This window comes from Anabrus simplex, chromosome 2, assembly GCF_040414725.1.
Source record: "Anabrus simplex isolate iqAnaSimp1 chromosome 2, ASM4041472v1, whole genome shotgun sequence".
NCBI lineage: Eukaryota > Metazoa > Arthropoda > Insecta > Orthoptera > Tettigoniidae > Anabrus > Anabrus simplex.
In genome coordinates, this window is record NC_090266.1 from 938,255,723 (window position 1) to 938,277,294 (window position 21,572).

The window sequence follows — 21,572 nt, forward strand, 5'->3', positions numbered from 1 at the left end:
ACTGTCCTTTTTCGTTAGTGCTTCAGTGGATTGTTCGTCTTATAACAATAACATCGTACGCAACTGAATAAATCTTACATTAATTATTATTATTATTATTATTATTATTATTATTATTATTATTATTATTATTATTTATTGTCCACTAATTGTAGGTACAATTTAGGGATGGTGAATGGAGAAAGGGCATAGCCCCACATACACGAAAGTGCCTCCATCTCCACTTAAAATTACAATATTAAAATATACAATTACATTCCGCATAGTGAACTTAAATACAGTTACCGGTACCGTATTTACATAGGCATATATACATAATACTTACAAGACCTGTTCAACATTCAAGTAATTCGACTCTCTCTCTCTCTCTCTCTAGGATCCCCACACATACTTTATCTAGGCCAACTCACTCATAGCCACATACACTCTCACTTACTCAGGATCCCATAAACTTTCATCCGTCCTCTCACTTATACTGACCATTCACACAGTAGAAAAATTATGTTATGTACAGGAGGCTTCGTTATACACACATCCGTTTTACCTCTTTACAATTTTTTTCAACAAGTAGTTCTTTTATCAGTGGTGGGATTTCATTCCACAGCCGAGCAGAACGATTAAAGAAGTCACTTTGATATGATGCTGTTCTTGCAAATGGAGGGAAAAGGGACAAACCTAGACGATAGTTCAGCCTTAAGCGATTGAAAGGGTTTATATGAATGTTACCTGCGAGGGATTTTCTCAGATTTTCTCAGATGGTTGTTATTGGGGGGGGGGGCAGTTACCTGGTTGTATTTAAATGACCGTGTTGAGTAATTAGTTGTTCTGCTTGGCGTTGAACTCCCTCTAGTTTCATCGTGTTTTCCACTGTAGTAGGGTGCCAGGAAAGAAGCCCGTACAACAGTATTGGCCGTACTAATGACAAATATTCTGTCTGAACTGCTTTCTTCCTGGCTCCCAGTAGACATCTGCGGATGAATCCCAGAACTCTGTATGCTTTGCACCTTATTTCCTCAACATGCTTGTTCCATTTTAAACTGCTGCAAATGTGAATGCCAAGCAATTTTATTGAGGTGCAGGGCATCATGATTTTATCACACAGTGAAATTTGGTGTCGTAACTGTGATCTTGGTCTAGTTAGCGGATATATTTACATTTCTGTACAGTTACAGCCATTCTATTTATTTTGCACCACAGAGCCACATTATCCAAATCAGACTGTAAGTTATTTACGCCGTTCTCATTGCGGATGGCTCTGTAAATTATGGTGTCATCAGCGCACTGTGCCATAGAAGACGATACACAGCCTGACAGATCCAGCGTAAATATCGTGTACAGAAGCGGTCCTATCACACTACCTTGAATCACACCCGAGGTGACTGAAGTTTGTTCTGATCTGGTCCACCGAACACAACTCTCTGCGTCCGACCTACCAGGAATGATCGAAACCATGCCTGCAGGTTGTCTTGAATGCCATACTTGTTATGTTTTAACAACAGTCGTTGATGAGGTACCTTGCACTCCAGTCGAGAGCTATGCAATCCACTTGGGATATATTAGACTGGTCCAGGGAATGTTGCCACTCATCAATTACTGTTGTTAAAAGTGTAGTACAGGATTTTCCATGGAGGAATCCATGTTGATTGTTGATGATGATGATGCTTGTTTAAAGGGACCTAACATCGAGGTCATCGGCCCCTAACATGTTGGCTGTTATTCAAGAGGTTCCTTTCATTCAGAAAATGCAGCACATGTTTAACAATTAGGCGTTCCATGCATTCACATAAGCCAGATGTAAGAGAGACTGGGCGATATTTGTGTACATTTTCCCTGTCACCGTCTTTGAATACGGGAACGACATTTGCTTTCTTTCATTCTTCTGGCACAGTCCCCCTGTTCATTAAAATGTGAAGTATTGCACAAATCGAAGGTGGTTATGCTTCTGCACAGCGATGGAGAATTCTGGCCTGCACGTTATCTGGGCCGTTCGCAGCATGAGGTCTAGTTCTCCGAAGACTTGTTGCGAACTTGTTAGTAGTGATATACAAACTAGTTAGGGGCGAAAAGTTTCGGGTTGTCCTTGTGGTGAACATGTCTTCATCCTTGTCAGCAGTGGTGAAGTTATTTTTAAATTTACTGTTAAATGTGTTTGCTATTTCTTGGGAAGAGGAAACTGATAGTGCATTGTACTGAAGACAGATGGAGCACTGTTGCCGCTTTTGTTTCAGATGAAAGCCCATAGATCTTTACTGCTGGAACTAAGGCTGTGGATATGAACTGTAGGCATCGCGGATTAATGATTTGAGTTTGTTCCTAGCCAGTCTGTATTTCTCCCACCTACTGTCACTTGGGTTTTCCTTCCATTTCCTGTATAAAAAATTTATCTTTCGAATACTTTATGTTAGCTCTTTAGTGATCCATGGCGTTTTCCGCTTATTAGAGATTGAAAATTTTCGGCACAACTTGATCGACACATTCAAAAAATTCTTTTTTCCAGTTTTCCCAGATCTAGTTCATATTTATATTGCCTGTCGGTGCAGGAAAAATTATATATTGTTCTTTAACCGAGATACACACCCAGTGCGTATTTACCTCGTATGAATTAAGATTAAGAACAATGTAAGGTTTATGGTCCAGCCAATCGACTTACGATTACGTTCATACATCGTAGGAATTATTTAGTTCAAATCATGTTATTCCACTCTGTAGGTCCTTGTGATAGTAAAACAGGTATTAGTCTTTTAAAACCTCCTCATTTTAACTTATCAGGTCCGTGCTTTCCAAGACACGCACGACGGAATTTCAACGTGGACTATGCAGCCATGAAAATGTGTGTGTATATTCTGGGATCTGCACCACGTGACATGAGCTAATCTATGAGGTTCACTCTAGATTAATCGGCGCCGATAACATAAACAAACAGGGAGGTGATTCAAGAGGTTCAAAAGGACTAAGTATCTGTATTCAAATAACTATAATAATCATAATAATAATAATAATAATAATAATAATAATAAAAGCAGACCATCCGATGAGGGTGGGCGGCATCTGCCATCGTGTTATTGCGGTGGAGGATAGTGTTGTGTGTGGTGTGTGAGTTGCAGGGATGTTGAGGAAAGCAAACACACTCAGTCCCTGGGCGAAAGGAATTAACCATTTAAGGTTTAAATTTTCGCCCCGTCCGGGTATTGAACCCGGGCCCCACTAGGCCAAAGGCCAGCACGCTAACGATTTAGCCATGGAGCCGGAAATTAAAACAACTAGTACCGGTATATAGTGAAGTATAGTTTTACCAGAAAGTTTAGGGGCACAGTATAATTTTAACATATGTGACTATCGCTATATTATTAGGTTAGATAATGTTTTAACTGTTAGTTAACAATGGAACGCGAGTATTTCCTTGGCCCAAACCAGTAGTTTCCATGACGATGCTTATTCCTTAAAGAAAATGTTATAGATTTACAACCAAAATTTTTGACTTTTTTGACAAACTGCAAAATAATTGAATAACTGTGGTGCAATTTTGATTTATTGCTGGATTATTTATAACGTATTATATTTTAATAAGCAAGTAAAACATGTTTTTGATGAATTATCTCGCAAATGGCGAAGCATTTTCTGAGTTTTCTTAGACAAGTGTGGTGGAAATCGTGGTATAAGTTGTTTGAAATAACTTTTGAATGGAAGCACCTAGCACACTCGATAGTTACCTATCGAATCCCAAGTAATGCTGCTGAGCCAACCGCTGCGCGCTAGATGCTTCTGTTCAAAAGTTATATCAAATTAAATATACCATGATTCCCCACACTCTTGTCTAGATAACAAATATCAGAAAATGCTTGACCGTTTGCGAAATAATTTTTCAAGGCATATTTCAACATGCTAATTTATAATATAACACTAAATTGAAAACGATCCTGCAATAAATCAAAATTGCATCACAGTTTTTCATTATTTTTGGATTTTATTGTAAAAAAGTTTAAAATTTCGGTTTGTTGACATTTTTTGAAATCATCATCAGGGATTCGTCTTATTTTGGCAAATCAAATACTCCTTTCCCATTGTTAATTCACAGTTAAAACATTGTTATTTAACCTAATAATAAAGTGACAGGGTCACCTGTGTTTAAAATGGCACGGTGTCCCTAATCTTTCTGCCAAAACTGTACGCAGTTATATATTTTACGTCATAAACAGAGTTGATGAAATAACCTAGTGTCGGCCACACGTGGACAATGCAAACTTCCAGGCCGCACCAGGACACGTCTGTCTGTTCAGCTCCTCCTTATGGGTCACACCTGGATGGTTACCTGGGAAAAGATCTCCTGCAGGAAAGAATTCCGACACGTTGGCGTCTAGTAAGATTCTTAGAAGTTAGAATTAACGTTATACATAACACAATAATTTATCAACAATTTCTAACTTGAGCATTTTTTCCTTCTTTTCAGCTTATATTCGACTCGTTCAACGTGGGAAGGTACGAGCCCGCTGCCCTGGACGGCTGCCCGGACGGCTTCATGCAGCTGTCGGAGCTTGGCCGCCCCTTCACCGGTGGGTCGTGGTGCGGTTCCTCATCGGGGTACGCCGTCTACTACAGCGAGACAAGCACTGTCACAGCTTCCATCAAGTTATTCCCATCCCCTCTACACGCCGACACACCCTTCGAGTTCCAGCTGCGCTACAAGTTCGTTGGTCGAGACGAAGCCGTTGTGAGATTCGGCAGTGCTGGGGCGCCGCTGGAGCGAGGGGAGGTGGTGCCTGGCACCTACTGTAGCCGCAACTTCTACGAGTGTTACCGCAAACGTTGCCGGCTGCAGTCACCGAACTACCCTGGCATGTACCCTCGTAACGTCACCTGCTACTTAACCCTGCGTCAGAAGACTGTTCCTAATTGCAAACATGCCATGATCTCCGTTCGCCAAGACAGTGAGCATAAGGTGAGTGCATTCTTCCGAATGGCACAAACTTTCTTACATTCATTTACCATGCAAGGTAAGGAGCTCATATTTCCTCCCCTTAGCACATTTGAACTTGTAGAAAGGCAGGAATATTTTGGAAAAGGCTAGAAAATGGTATATATACCGAGTAGTACAGCTGCCCATATTCACTCAGTTTTATGCAACCCTCGGATTATTGCCTAACCTAAAAACCTTGATTTTGGCAACTCACGGCTCTGTCCGGTCTTACTACGCTTTCTATAATTCGTTTATTCATGTCAACTAAATCAGCATTAACAATAAAATAGCGAATGATGGTAAAGAATCGTGAAAATTCTGTATCACGGAAACTTCATTTGCAGAGAATATGATGGCTGAATGACTAGAAGTAGTGTTGATATAACGCTGGTAGACGACAGCTCGTTATAGCTGAGCGTACTTGAAGTTGGAGGAGCAAAGCGGTGCTTGTTAGACGGAGGTTCCAGTCCGATATACAACATTACTTTACTTCGTTGATAAATGTTCGAATGAGTCGCGTTGTTGAAAATAAATCTAAATCATGATCAGTTCTCACGTTGCAGGTACTCTGTCATGCTCGTTTCTAAGTAGCTCATAAAAGGGCTATTTGCAGTAAAATAAGCTATTAGCGACAGAGGTGAAATAGGCTTCTGCATGGCCGTTCGACAAATGAAGAAAATGTTCAAAATGTCCACCTCTCTCGTTAATGTATATCTGAGCACGGTAGAGGTGAATCATTCTTGCTTGCTGCAACGTATGTGGTGGAGCCTACCTGCACATTGCTGTAAAAATTACTATGTGCTGTTCCATGTGTCCTACGTATGAAGTCAGTCGTTCTTCGAGTCGAACGTGCGCAGTTGTTTACTTAATGGGTGTGTCATAATGCTGACAATAAGTTCAGTGCGCTTCATTCGTTGTAGCCGTTTACCATATGAAAGTCGCATGTTATTATTCCTTTCTGATGTATGCTTTCTAAATAAGGTGAAATGTGACTTTATGGTTCAATTTCATGACTTTATTGAACGCTGTAACGGTAGTAATTACATGGCGTAAGCTATCACATCTGCTGTACAGCATCTGCGTGCCATAAAATACAGCGAAAAACATGTTTATATCAATTTCGATGAGATGAGACTGTACGAAATGGCGGTGAATTGGTATGTCTGTACTTGGTCCTAACCTATTAGGTTTTCCTAAGACACCATGACCACCCTTTTCTATCAAAAGAAAATGGCCTCGTGAACCAATCACGTGCCAAATTCTCTACCGACAGCTAAAGGGGTGGCTATGGTTTGTACAGTACAGTAACATTTCGTAAAAATGACTGGAGTATTGGAGTCCGATCTTCATAAAATGGTACAGTGTTTTTGAGATGGGCCTCACTTACTGCCTCTTGTACCATGTTTGTATATTGCGGGGAGGTCAATGTTGGTTAACTGCTCATAAAATTGCTGTAAGATGTTGCGCAAGATAGGAGTAAGAGAAATTTAATTTCTGGCTGGTTGCATATGTTCGGGAATAAAACAGGGGCAGCTGTACCACCGGGTATTACTGAATATATTCTCCACTTAGGGCCAAGTTACAATGAAACTGTTATGACGTAAGGTAGCCAATATTTGAGATTAGCATAGACAGTACAAAACGAAACTACCAAATGTGTGTTTATGATTTCGTTCCCCGCTCCAGATTTATGAAAAGTACAAGTAATTTTAAAATACTTTTCCTTTCTAACCTTACCAAACACTTTCCCTATAACGAATTACTTGAAGGCCACTTATGAAAAATGTTTTCTTGGTATTCCTTTCAACAGTCTTTCAGCGTTGCTCGTGGGATGTTAAACGCGTTACTTGCATGTCTGTAACTCATTATATTGTCCCTCACTGACTTAACAGCCTTTTTCACAGTCACTTTATCGCACAGCTTTCGTTTTCCCTTCTGAAAATAATAAAGACAAAGACACCTGCATACAGGCCATGAAGGCCCTTGGAGGAGTGGAAGGTAAAGGCTTCTACCATTGTTAACCGCGACAGGTGATGGGGTACAGTGGTTAGCCCTACGCCCGGCCGCCTTTGCCCCCAGGAATTAACCTGGTACTCATTTTAGGTGTAGGCTGAGTGAACCTCAGGGTCATATGCACCTCCGGAAGTGGAAATCTCGTTTCTTAAATTTTACGACTTCCTCATGGGGATTCGCTCCCATGTCCTTCCGGGCGAACCGAGCACGCCTTTACCGCCTCGGCCAGGCAGCTCCTGCTGAAAATAATAAAACCTTTCATAAATAACAAATAAAATGATGTGGGGGAGAAATTACGAAAATTCCCTGATTACTATAAAAACCGCTACAGTAACTCACGCCATCCACCTGACTATAGTGATTACACGCCAGAAACTACACCACACGACTGAAATGCAGTCCAGTATTTCATCAGTGCTCACTCTAGGAATAAAAGACTCTTAATTTGAATCCTGCACTAACTCAGCTCAGGATGAAAATTGAATCCTTGAGCACGGAAACTGAATGTAGTGCACACAATCACCCTCGCAAGCCTACGGGATGAGGCAATGCGTGTGCGTGACGTTAAACATTAGGTACCAACCAGGTAAAGTGGAAATCTCTAGGGGGACGAAATTAGGTGCGGGGACGGAATTTGTCCTACTTTATCCTAGCCAGATTTATTACCCGCATACTATGGTCTCCAAGGGATGTTTTTGGTCATCGATGGTTGTTGTATGTTTCCTCTATCCCTCATTCAGATTGAGTCGTGAAGTTGGAAAACTGGCCATCTTCAAAAAAACTATAAAATAAGTTTTCTTGGATTGATGTGTACGTCTCCCAAAATTACATTAAATGCCAACGATTCCAATTGAAAATCTTAGTTTCTGTTAGGAAACTTGGGTTTAGTTTCAAATCAGGCTGTCTGCATATCTTTCTGAGATGCATAACTGGCCATCTCCTTTCTTGCTGGAGATTATATCGATCACTTCGGTTGCTTATGAAATGAATGTAAGCACGAGTGTTGTAATTTACAAAATAATTCGCATGATAGGATTTGAAGAATCAGATTTTCATATTGAAAAGTTACGCCTGGAAAGGCTAGACATTGCGAAGGAATCCACTGTCCTGGAAGGGTAAAGAGAATAAGAGGAAATAGTAAGCGCAATAGTTCAGCGTTTTTAAGTAGAATCACTTTAACATCATATCTATTATCCTGTTACACTTTCAGTTACTAAGAGAAGTAATTCGTTCTTAGACTATACAGGTGAAAGACCGATGATTCCCACATGTGGCCATTCATGTGAAATGATCATTAACCGAACATCATGATGTTACTTGTTTTTCATTAGCAGCACTAAAGACGTGAAGAGGGCACGAAAAACCTAGAATAGCGCGAGAAAATTAAACTATTTGACTATCCAGAAATCGTTAAGTTGTAATTGAAAAATCATAAGCATTGGGCAAGGTATTTTATACATTAATGCCAAGAACAAAAAGATGTGCTTCTATCACTAATGTTCGACTGTCAGAAGAACTTTGATATCCCTAAAGTTCCATACGGGGAAGCTATTGCCAAATCATTTTAGTATTGTGCGAGAGTAAGCTAAAGCATCACCGTGTAAACATTTTGGTCCATAGTGGTGAAATGTGAATTGAGTTCTAATACTCGTAAAGGCGTCATTGATCATAACAATCAGAAAAATGACGGCAACTCAAATAACGAGGATGCATGTGATCACTTTTTAGGAAACTAGCTCAATGTGTAATTTCAAACATTTACTATTTTTTCAATATTATTGTTCTATTATAAATTGTATGGTTACAGTGTATTTCCAGTGAATATATTAGTTACCGAGTTGTTAAGCATATATAGTCTACTTACTCAGATATCGAAGGAAACTTTACCTATATATATAAAATAACTTGTCCTGACTGACTGACTGACTGACTGACTGACTCACTGACTGACTGACTGACTGACTGACTGACTGACTGACTGACTGACGGATTCATCATCGACGAGCCAAAACTACTGGACATAAAGAAATAAAATTTTGTGGATACATTCATATTAAGATGTAGGTGCTCGCTAAGAGAGGTTTTTTTGGATATTCTGTCGATAAGGGGGTGAAAAGGGGGTTGCAATTTTAAAATGATGTATCTATATCTCAAAACTTTAAAAGTTTACAGATGTAAAAATTGGTAGTTAGGATCTTCTTTAAAAATAAGGAAACAAGTATGTTTTTGTTTTCAGAAAATCCCAATAGGAGGGGTGAAAAACGGTGAAAAAGGGGTTGAATGCCTTTAATCAGGATAACGGTACTTATATCTCAGAAACTGAAGATATTACAGACCTGAAAATTGGTGCACTTGATCTCTTTTAAAAATAAAGAAACACGTACTTTTTGTTTTAGGAAAATACAATTAATGGGAGGGGGAAAAGGGGGGTGAATTATTAAAGTGAGTGTATCAATATCTCAAAACCTTGACAGTTTACAGATGTAAAAATTGGTAGTTAGAATTTTCATTATAAATAAACACTAATTTTTTGTTTTCGGAAAATCCCAATAGGAGGGGTGAAAAGGGGTGAAAAATGGGTTGAATGCCTTTAATGACGATACTTATATTTCAGAACCTGAAGATATTACAGACCTAAAAATTGGTATTTGGGATCTACTTTAAAAATAAGGAAACAGGTATTTTTCGTTTTTGGAAAATCCAAATAGTGGGGGGGGGGTGAAAAGGGGGGTGAATTTTTAAAATGAGTGTGTCTACATCTTAAAACTTTAAAAGTTTACAGATGTAAAAATTGGTATTTAGAATCTCCTTTAAAATAAATGAACATTTTTTTTTGTTTTCCCAAAATCCTAATAGGAGGGCTGAAAACGGTTTGAATGCCTTTAATGAGGATACTTATATCAGAAACTGAAGATATTACACTCCTGAAAAAGGGTATTTGGGATCTCCTTTAAAAATAAAGAAACATGTACTTCTTGTTTTTGGAAAATCCAAATAGTGGAGAGTTGAAAGGGGGGTGAATTTTTAAAATGATTGTATCTGTATCTCAAAACTTTCAAAGTTTACAGATGTAAAAATTGGTACTTAGATTCTACTTCCAAAATTAAGAAACAAGTTTTTTTGTTTTCGGAAAATCCCGATAGGAGGGGTTAAAAGGGGTGAAAAATAGTTTAATGCCTTTAATAAGGATCCTTATTTCACAGAAACTGAAGATGTTACAGACCTGAAAATCGGTATTTGGGATCTCCTTTATAAATAAAGAAACATGTATTTTTTGTTTTTAGAAAATACAAATAGTGGGGGGCGGTGAAAGGGGGGTGTATTTTAAAAATGAGTGTATCTATATCCCAAAACTTCAAAAGTTTGCAGATGTAAAAATTTATATTTAGAATCTCCTTTAAAAATAAAAGAACATGTATTCTTTTGTTTTCAGAAAATCCCAATAGGAGGGGTGAAAAGTGTGAATAAGGGGTTGAATGTCTTTAATGAGGATACTTATATCTCAGAAACTGAAGATATAACAGGCCAGACAGTTAGTATATGGAATCTCCTATAAAATACAGAAACATTTATTTTTTTGTTTTTGGAAAATCTAATTAATGGGGGTTAAACAGGAGTGACAAATTGGGGTGAATTTTTAGAAGGACTATGTCTACAGTATATCTCAAAAACGTAAAATGTTGCAGACGTAAAAAGTGGTATTTGGAATCTCCTGTTAAAGTAAAGAAATAGGTATTCTCGGAAAATCCAATGAAGGTTCGGGGGGGGGGAATTGAAAAATGTATTGAATTAATTGTATGAGGATACTTACATCTAATAAAAACTAAAGTTGTTACAGACGTGAAAATTGGTATTTAGATCTTCTTTAAAAATAAAACGACGCGTTTGGGGGGGGGGGAGAATCATTTCTGGGCGCGAGTGTGAGTAGGAGTTGAATTCGTTTCATGAGGACACCTATCTCAAAAACTGAAGATAATCGGTATTTAGAAGATCCTTTACTATTAAAGAAACAATAATTTTTGGCCGGAAAATTCACTTAAGGGTGGCGGGGAGTGTGAACGTAAGTGAAGAAGTGAATTATATTTATGGGAATACTTATATCTCAAAACTGAAGGTAACACACGTGAACATTGGTATTTGGAATCTCCTTTAAACATAAAAAAAACGCCTCCTTTTTGGTGGGGGAGGTAAATCAACTTAACCGCGGTGGGGTGAAAACGGAGGTGAGACCAACTGATTTTACTGTTCCTAGTGTACTTATAAGGAGCCTCTGTGCCTCAGGCGGCAGCGCGCTGGCTTCTCACCGCTGGGTTTCGTGGTTCAAATCCCGATCACTCCATGTGTGATTTGTGCTGGACAAAGTGGAGGCGGGACAGGTTTTTCTCCGGGTACTCCGGGTTTCCCCGTCATAATTCATTCCAGCAACACTCTCCAATATCATTTCATTTCATTTGTCATTCATTTAATCATTGCCCCAGTGGAGTGCGAAAGGCTTCGGCAGGGTTTATTCATTCCATTCCTGACCCGGTTGAATGACTGGAAACAGGCTGTGGATTTTCAATGTACTTATTCTGATCATAAACCGATCATTTTTAATCTCTCCTGGGTTCGTTTTCAAGAGCCATCTTTTCCATTGGCGAACCTTCTTAGATTACAGTAGACTCTTCTGGCATATAAACTAAAATTTAAACATATTTGAAATAAACGATAGATATATGATTGACCGTGCAATTGTTCACCTCTGTAATAAGGTCAATAATGCACGGAAGTATGTCATTCGTATCGCCAGAAGTCCTGCGCACTTGCCTACGGGAGACAATGGTGCTGGTCATACTGTCATCAATGACAACGGCAGCAGATGTAATTTACCGCCAAGTAGAGGTTCAGTACCGCCAAGGCACCCAAGACGACACCACGCCGGATCTCCTCAAGGATTTGAACCATATTAAAAATGCTTATAGGAAAAGATGGCAAAGTACGAAATCGATTGCTGGAGAAAAGATTGAAAAATGGGAGGAACGTTGCTGTAATCTCTCAGAAAACGTCTCAGATCGCGAATTTTGGCGGAATCTCTCAGAAAACGAGTCAGATCGCGAATATCGGTGGGTTATATACAAAACTATAAGCATTCAATTATAAATTTCAGTATAACACCGTAGCGAAGCACGGGTATTTTGCTAGTTTATATATATATATAAAATAACTTGTCCTGACTGATTGACTGACTGGCTGACTGACTGACTGACTGACTGACTGACTGACTGACTGACTGACTGACTGACTGACTGACTGACTGACTGATTCATCATCGCCGAGCCAAAACTACTGGACATAAAGAAATGAAATTTTGGGGATACATTCATATTAAGATGTAGGTGCTCGCTAAGAGAGAATTCTTGGATATTCCGTCGGTAAAGGGCTGAAAAGGGGGTGAAATTTTAAAATGAGTGTGTCTATATCTCAAAACTTTAAAAGTTCACAGATGTAAAAATTGGTATTTAGAACCTTCATTGAAAGGAAACACGTACTTTTTGGTTTTCAGAAAATGCCACTAAGAGGGGTGAAAATGGGTGAAAAAGGGGTTGAAAGCCTTTAATCAGGATACCGGTACTTATATCTCAGAAACAAAAGGTATTACGGACCTGAAAATTGGTACTTTTGATCTCTTTTAAAAATAAAGAAGCAAGTAAATTTTTGTTTTGCGAAAATCCAAATAATGGGGTTGAAAATGGGGGGGTGAATTTTTAAAATGAGTGTATCCATATCTCGAAACTGTAAAAGTTTTCAGACGTAGAAATTGGTATTTAGAATCTCCTTTCAAATTAAAGAAACACGTATTTTTGTTTTCGGAAAATCCCAATAGGAGGGGTGAAAAGGAGTGAAAAATGGGTTGAATGCCTTTAATGGAGATACTTATATCTCAGAAACTGAAGATATTACAGACCTGAAAAAAAGTATTTGGGATCTCCTTTAAAAATAAAGAAACATGTACTTTTTGTTTTTGGAAAATCCTAATAGTGTAGGGTTGAAAGGGGAGTGAATTTTTAAAATGAGTGTATCTATATCTCAAAACTTTAAAAGTTTACAGATGTAAAAATTGGTACTTATAATCTCCTTTCAAAATAAAGAAACAAGTATTCTTTTGTTTTCGGAAAATCGAATGAAGAGGGGTGAAAAGGGGGAAAATGTGTTGAACACCTTTTGTGAGGAGACTTATATCTCAAAATCTGAAGAGGTTACGGTCATCAAAATCGGTATTTGGGATCTCCTTTATAAATAATGAAACATGTACCTTTTGTTTTTGGAAAATCCAAATAGTGGAGGGTTGAAAGGGGGGTGAATTTTTAAAATGAGTGTATCTATATCTCGAAAATGTAAAACTTGACAGACGTAGAAATTGGTATTTAGAATCTATTTTCAGAATAAAAAACACGATTTTTTTTCGGAAAATCCCAATACGAGGGGTTGAAAAGGAGTGAAAATGGGTTGAATGTCTTTAATGAGGATACTTATATCTCAGAAACTGAAGAGATTACAGACCTGTAAATAGGTATTTGGGATCTCCTTTAGAGAAACATGTACTTTTTGTTTTTGGAAAATCCTAATATTGGAGGGTTGAAAGGGGGAGAATTTTTAACATGAGTGTATCTATATCTCAAAACTTTTAAACTTTACAGATGTAAAAATTGGTACTTAGAATCTACTTTCAAAATAAAGAAACACGCCTATTTCGTTTTCGGAAAATCCCACTACGAGGGGTGAAAAGGGGTGAAAAACGGTTGAATGCCTTTAATAAGGATCCTTATATCTCAGAAACTGAAGATGTTACAGCCCTGACAATCGGTATTTGGGATCTCCTTTATAAATAAAGAAACATGTACTTTTTGTTTTTGGAAAATCCAAATAGTGGAAGGTTGAAAGTGGGTGGATTTTTAAAATGAGTGTATCTATATCTCAAAACTTTAAAAGTTTACAGATGTAAAAATTGGTACTTAGAATCTCCTTTCAAAATAAAGGAACAGTATATTTTTTGTTTTCGGAAAATCGAATGAAAAGTAGTGAAAAGGGGGAAAATGTGTTGAACACCTTTTATGAGGAGACTTATATATCAAAAACTGAAGAGGTTACAGTCATAAAAATTTAAATTTGGAACCTCCTTTAAAATTAAAGGAACACGTACTTTTTTTTTGGAAAATCCAAATAATGGGGGTGAAAAGGGGGGTGAATTTTTAAAATGAGTGCATCTATATCTGGAAAATGTAAAAGTTTACAGACGTAGAAATTGGTATTCAGAATCTCTTTTCAAAATAAAAAACTCAAATTTTTTGTTTTCGGAAAATCCCAATAGGAGGGGTGAAAAGGAGTGAAAAATGGGTTGAATGTCTTTAATGAGGATACTTATATCTCAGAAACTGAAGACATTATAGACCAGAGAGTTAGTATATGGAATCTCCTAAAATACAGAAGCATTTAATTTTGTGTTTTTGGAGATCTAATTAATGGGGTTAAACAGGAGTGACAAATTGGGGTGAATTTTTAGAAAGACTATCTCTACAGTATATCTCTGAAACGTAAAATGTTACAGACGTAAAAACTGGTATTTGGAATCTCCTCTTAAAGTAAAGAAATAGGTATTGAAAAATTGAAAAATTATTTGAATTAATTGTATGAAGATACTTACATCTAATAAAAACTAACCACTGTCGGCAGCCCTGAAAATGGTTTTCCGTGGTTTCCCATTTTCACACCAGGCAAATGCTGGGGCTGTACCTTAATTAAGGCCACGGCCGCTTCCTTCCCACTCCTAGCCCTTCCCTGTCCCACCGTCGCCATAAGACCTATCTGAGTCGGTGCGACGTAAAGCAACTAGGAAAAAAAAAAAAAAAAAAAACTAAAATTGTTACAGACGTGAAAATTGGTATTTAGATCTTCTTTAAAAATAAAACGACGCTTTTTTTGGGGCGGGGTCATCTTTGGGGGCGGGTGTGAAAAGGAGTTGAATTCGTTTCATGAGGACACATATCTCATAACTGAAGATAATCGGTATTTAGAAGATCCTTTACTATTAAGGAAACAAATATCATTTGCCGGAAAATCCACTTAAGGGGGGAGTGTGAAAGTAAGTGAGAAAAGTTAATTATTTTTATGGGAATACTTATATCTCAAAACTGAAGGTAATACACGTGAACATTGGTATTTGGAATCTCCTTTAAACATAAAAAACACGCCTCCTTTTTTGGTGGAGGGGGAGTGTAAATCAACTTAACCGCTGTGGGGTGAAAACGGTGGTGAGACCAATTGATTTTACGGTTCCTAATGTACTTATAAGGAGCCTCCGTGACCCAGGCGGCAGCGCGCTGGCTTCTCACCGCTGGGTTTCGTGGTTCAAATCCCGGTCACTCCATGTAAGATTTGTGCTGGACAAAGATGAGGCGGGACAGGTTTTTCTCCGGGTACTCCGGTTTTCCCCTTCATCATTCATTCCAGCAACACTCTCCAATTTCATTTCATTTGATATTCATTAATCATTGCCCCGGAGGAGTGCGACAGGGCTCTGGCAGCCGGCACAATTCCTATCCTCACCGCTAGCTGGGGGCTTATTAATTCCATCCCTGACCCGGTTGAATGACTGGAAACAGGCTGTGGATTGTCAATGTACTTATTCTGATCATAAACCGATCATTTTTAATCTTTACTGGGTTCGTGTTCAAGAACCATCTTTTCCTTTGGAGAACTTTCTTAGATTACAGTAGATTTTTCTGGCATATAAATAAAAATTTAAACACGTTTGAAATAAACGATAGGTATAAGATTGACCGTGCAATTGTTCACCTCTAAAATAAGGTCAATAATGCACGTAAGTATGTCATTCGTATCGCCAGAATTCCTGTGCACTTGACAACGGGCGGCAATGGTCATACTCTCATCAATGACAATGGCAGCAGATGTAATTTACCGGCAAGTGGAGGTCTTGAATCTTGCTGTTGGGTCCAGAACATCAATAATAATAGTAATAATGTTCTGGACAGTCGTCAAAATGTGCGGACCGTGCTGGAAACGGGTCCTGGACGGGTAATGACTCCGATTGTAGTCCGGCCGCTGGTTCAGTACCGCCAAGGCACCCAAGACGAAACCACGCCGGATCTCCTCAAGGATTTGATTGGCATTAAAAATGCTTATAGGAGAAGGTGGCAGATTTGTAGGGACCCAACTGACCGGGCGGAATACCTGGACCTAGCCCGGGAAGTACGAAATCGATTGCTGGAAAAAAAGATTGATAAATGGGAGGAACGTTGCCGTAATCTCTCGGGAAACGAGTCAGATTGCGAATATCGGCGGGTAATATATATAACGATAAGCATTCAATTATAAATTTCAGTATAATACCATAGCAAAGCACGGGTATCTTGCTAGTTGTACTGTAAGAGTACTTCCGTTCGTTATAAACCCGCTTATCCCCTCCTGTTTGTAACATATCTGGCCATCTCCGTAATAAAAATATCCATTCTTCAAATAATAACATTGATAAAACGCTAATTTCACACGTTCATACTTAAATAACCAATGTTCACAGAAGTTAACACTAAAAGTCATTATAAAACTATTTTCTTTGTAGTTAACTCCTACGGTTCTTCAAGAAATTGCATTTTTCCAAGTTACAGCACGCGTTCAACAATAAAATTACCCTGACTCACAGTTGTCAACTGAGCTTTGTTCAGTCTCTTCTGCTAACAATACTGCTGTAAGTGTACGACACCTAACCCCTCAACAACTGGAATATCCGTTAGTATTCAGTAAGATCACAATCACCGTATACTGCTCAATGGCTAAATGGTTAGTGTGCTGGCCTTCGTTCCGAAAGTTCCCGAGTTCAATTGCCGACTTTCATTGGTTAATTCCGCTGACTCGGGAGCTGGGTGTGTGTGCGGTCTTCATCATTAGATTTCATTTTAGGTAGGGCCCCACCCTCACAGACGCGAAGGTCACTTATATGGCGTCAACTCGAAAAACCTGCACTAGACCACACGCCTTTATTATTACCAACACTGTCACCATCGATAGCAGCATTGGGAAATGCTACACTTTCCAAGGATAGAAAAAAGTAAAAATCATATAGTCCCGGTGTAAGTATAGCTCAGGCAACTATTACCGTGTTTCTCAAAAACAGTCGAAAGGTATAAAAACAAGTAAGATTATTATTAATTCTTCTTTCTTTCTTTTTTTCTTTCTTTCTTTCCTTATCTGTTTACCCTGCAGGGTTGGTTTTTCCCTCGGACTCAGCGAGGGATCCCACCTCTACCGCCTGAAAGGCAGTGTCTTGGAGCTTCAGACTCTGGGTCAGGGGATACAACTCTGGAGGATGACCAGTACCACGCCCAGGCGGCCTCACCTGCTATGCTGAACAGGGGACTTGCGGGGGGATGGGAAGATTGGAAAGGATAGACAAGGAAGAGGGAAGGAAGCGGCCGTGGCCTTAAGTTAGGTACCATCCCGGCATTTGCCTGGAGGAGAAGTTGGAAACCACGAAATACCACTTCCAGGATGGCTGAGGTGGGAATCGGACCCACCTCTACTCAGTTGACCTCCCGAGGCTGAGTGGACCCCGTTCCAGCCCTCGTACCACTTTTCAAATTTCGTGGTAGAGCCGGAAATCGAACCCGGGCCTCTGGGGGTGGCAGCTAATCACACTAACCACTACACCACGGATCTTTGCAGTGCGTTGAGTGTCCGTCGATTATCAACCGAATCCTGCCCCGAGGTTTGTAACGGTTTAGGTGATCAAGGAATATTGAAAACACCTCAGTGGTCATATACACTGATTCGGACATTTTAACAACTGATCTACTGGGCATTCCTTTTGAGTGTATTTTCGCCTTACCCCTTTCATTATAACAAAGGGTGGGATGCAGTGGTGCTGTGAAACATGTTTTTCTTTCCTTTATCACTGATAATCTTCCCTGCCTTAAATATGAGCTGAACACCAGTTTCATTGGCATTAAAAGTATTTGTATTTGTATTTATTACTGAACAAAACAGGCGTTCAGCCCCGAATACATGTTCACAATACTAATAAATAAATAAATAAATAACTAATAAGATTAATAAACGTAGTCCAACCTAAGCCACCCCACTCCACCATATACAAAATAAAATAAAATGAAATGAACAATAACGCCCCGGTTCTATACCAGAACCAACTCCATCTACACCAGTTCACAACAGCCTGGTCAATGTTTACATTCTACTACTGGTGTTACAACTTCCTGCTTGTTATCACTCACACGTACGCAACCTTCTTGCTTCAGCATTTTCATCACCTCTATTGTTCCCTGACCTACTCCAGAATAAGCTACCACAGCAACATTACCAGATTGCATTCCAAACCAGCCATAACACTAACATTGCTTTCAATCTTTCAGATTCCACCTCCTATAGTAAAAGGCTAAATAATAACAACAATAATCCGTCATTGCATTCCAATCCATCATACCACAGCTTTTACCAATCCGCGTTAACATTGCTTCCTTTCATTTCATTCCGCCATAACACTCCATAATAACAAATACCAATCACTCATATACCAACACCTCTCCAACATCATATCTCTTCCTCCTCTCCATACAAACAAACCAAAATTTACAAAATGATAATAAACTCACCTCTCTCCAGCTCCAAAAAATTAAATACTCATACCAGACACCAATACAATAATACCACCTCCCAACTCCCACGAAATCAGCCGTAAATAAACCATCTCAATACCAAACCATACATCACCTAATCATAAATACTAAGCCTTCAATACTTCCAACACCACGTTTCAGCAAAACAACACCAACTCCACATTATATACCACCTCTACTTATATCACCACTTCTCCCACACCACATTCCAACGATATAACACTTATCCAACACCGCATTTACCACCACTCCTCCAACTCCAAATATCAACAATAAATATACCACTTCTCCATTACCACATTTCAGCCTTCACAAATAAATACCATCATAACCTAATAAACAACACCAACTCCACAACATATACCACCTCTACTTATATCACCACTTCTCTCACACCACATTCCAACGATATAACACTTCAACCCTGTAACATGTCATAACACTTCATAAATTAATCATAACATATAATCATAAATACCAAGCCCTCAATATTTTCCGACACCACATTTCAGCAATACAACACCAACTCCACCCCTTATACCACCTCTACTTCTTCTACCATTACACTCACCTTCTACCATCCACCCTCTTATACCACCACTTCTCCAACACCACATTTCAACCCTATAACATATCATAACTTATACATCACTTCTCCATCACAACATTTCAGCCCCCAAATAATACATAATCATAAATACCAAGCCCTCAATATTTTCCAACACCACATTTACCACCACTCCTCCAGCTCCAAATATCATCACCACATTTCAGCCTTCACAAATAAATACCATCATAACCTAACAAAATTACCTCTCCATCTTCAAAAAATTTCGGCAATGAATAACAAATACCAATCACTCATATAATCCAACTCCACAACACCACCTACATCTCTTACTTCTTCGCCAATCCTGCCCTTTATTTCTTCTTTCCGTAAAGAGCCACCAACATGTCCCTCAATTCTCTCTCTCTCTGCTCGACATGTAGTCCCCTACTCAGATCTCGCGTCAGATCGAGCTTCTGCCCGAGCCTCTTACCCTGCTCTTCACTTACTTCACTGCATACACTTCCCTTACTTCTCTCTTCCCTGCAAATAGTCACATTCTCACTTGGCCTCTCTACCCGCACTTCTTCACTCCGAACACTGCTATCGGTCACTTTATCACTGGACACCTCCCCCTGCCTCTCTTCACACGGTACACTGTTGCTTCTTGTATTTTGCCTATCCTCTCCACTAATCGCTGTACTACTCCCATTTTCTTCAGCCCGCTTTGACTTCATCTCTAAGTCCATCCTCAGCACACTGCTATTCCTATTTCGCCTCACTTGCCTACAGTTTATTGCACTACTCTCCTTTTCTCCCCCTTGTTTTAACTTCAATTATAAATCCATCAATCTATCCACAGACCAGATTCTCTTCCAATTCCTGTCTGACACCACTAAATTTTGACCTCTGATAATTGCCCTCAGCCCCTGTTTTATAGCCAGCATCTTGTATTTTCTGAGTAGCCTCTCATTTCTGATCGCGTCACTTCCCACGTCTCTCCTTATCCATATTTTATCCCTCTGGACATTTCCCGCATTTGCTAACACAATATCCGCCATCAACGTTGAAAACAATTGAACCTTTATAGGCCTATTGCCTCTAGTTCTCCCCACTCTCTGCACATCGTCAATATCCACTTCACTAAAATTTATTTTCATTTTTCCCTGTATTAGGTCCACTACTTTATAAGTTGTAATTACTTTGACTTCACTCGTCTCCTCAGGCACTTCATAAATAAACAAGCACTTCTTCCTTCTATCTAAAGTATTCGCTTCCACTTCTACTTTCAGCTTTAAATTCTCCTCTTCAAGTCGCCCTACTTTTCCCCTTAATGCTACCACTTCTTCGGTGTTATTTCTCACCTGTGCTGCTATGTCGTCCGTTTTTCCTCTTATCCATACTTCCATTTTTTCAATCTTACTGGACTGTTCTTCAATCATCTCTTTCATCTGCCCGAAAGGGCAAACTTCTGTCAACACCTCTCGTACAGCTCTTTTGATTGCGTCCATATTTTCTCTTTTCTCATTTCTCCTAGATGACGGGCCTGGGTTCAACTCGACTCCCCCAATACATAATAAAATTATAATCACTGCTGCCGATAACAATAGTTCTCCTTTCCTCTCCATATCCATTTTACACCCACCTGGCTTCTTTTCTTCCTTCTTCATTTTCCTTTGCCATCTTCCTATCGTCGCTCTGTACTGCTCTATACCAATCATTGTCGGCCCACTTCTCGGCAACCTTCCAGCACTCCACACTCTCGAACTCCACTCCCCCTCCCGGGACTCACCGCTCAATGCGACCTCCTTTGTCGGTGGCTTAGGCAAGACTGGCATTAAAAGTATTAACAGGCTCTTGAAAAACGCAGTCATATCCAACCATTGCCTTTTGTTTTTTAAATATGCTTCTTAACACCATTCCTCTGAGTGAAACTAAAAGCCAGTTCTCGTAAGTCGGTCACTGTTCGCCCAAACCCCTTAGAATCGAGATGAGAAATATGGTTGACTAAATGGTCCTACATAGCTTTGTCAATTGTTACTCCTTTTTCTAGTTTTCTATTGATAGATATACGAGATAGTATTCCGGATCTTAGTGTATTCCTTGGAATAATGAAATATTTCGCAGCTGTTGCTAAAGTAGTTCCATTTTCTTTCAAGTCCTTAATAGCAGCAGCCATATCTTCTGCATTCCATCGTCCAAGCAGACCTTTGTACACATATTTGCGTGGCATCCTCCACCTATAGCCATTTAGATGAAAAACTATTAATGCGAAACTTCTACTTTATGATCAGTCTCCAACCTCCGTCATTTGAGTTTAACTTAACAATACAAACATTATTATAAAAATATCGCATTACAAAAATATTATAAA

At 39.2% G+C, this 21,572-nt stretch overlaps 1 protein-coding gene across 1 annotated transcript in view; it reads left to right on the plus strand.

Moving 5' to 3' along the window:
- Positions 1-4,234: 4,234 nt before the first annotated feature.
- Positions 4,235-21,572, plus strand: part of LOC136863746 (uncharacterized) — a 96,849-nt gene continuing 79,511 nt past the window's right edge. The window contains exons 1-2 of the mRNA XM_067140098.2: positions 4,235-4,357; positions 4,448-4,936. Of these exons, the coding sequence (XP_066996199.1) occupies positions 4,235-4,357; positions 4,448-4,936 (612 nt within the window). The remainder of the gene's footprint in view (positions 4,358-4,447; positions 4,937-21,572) is intronic.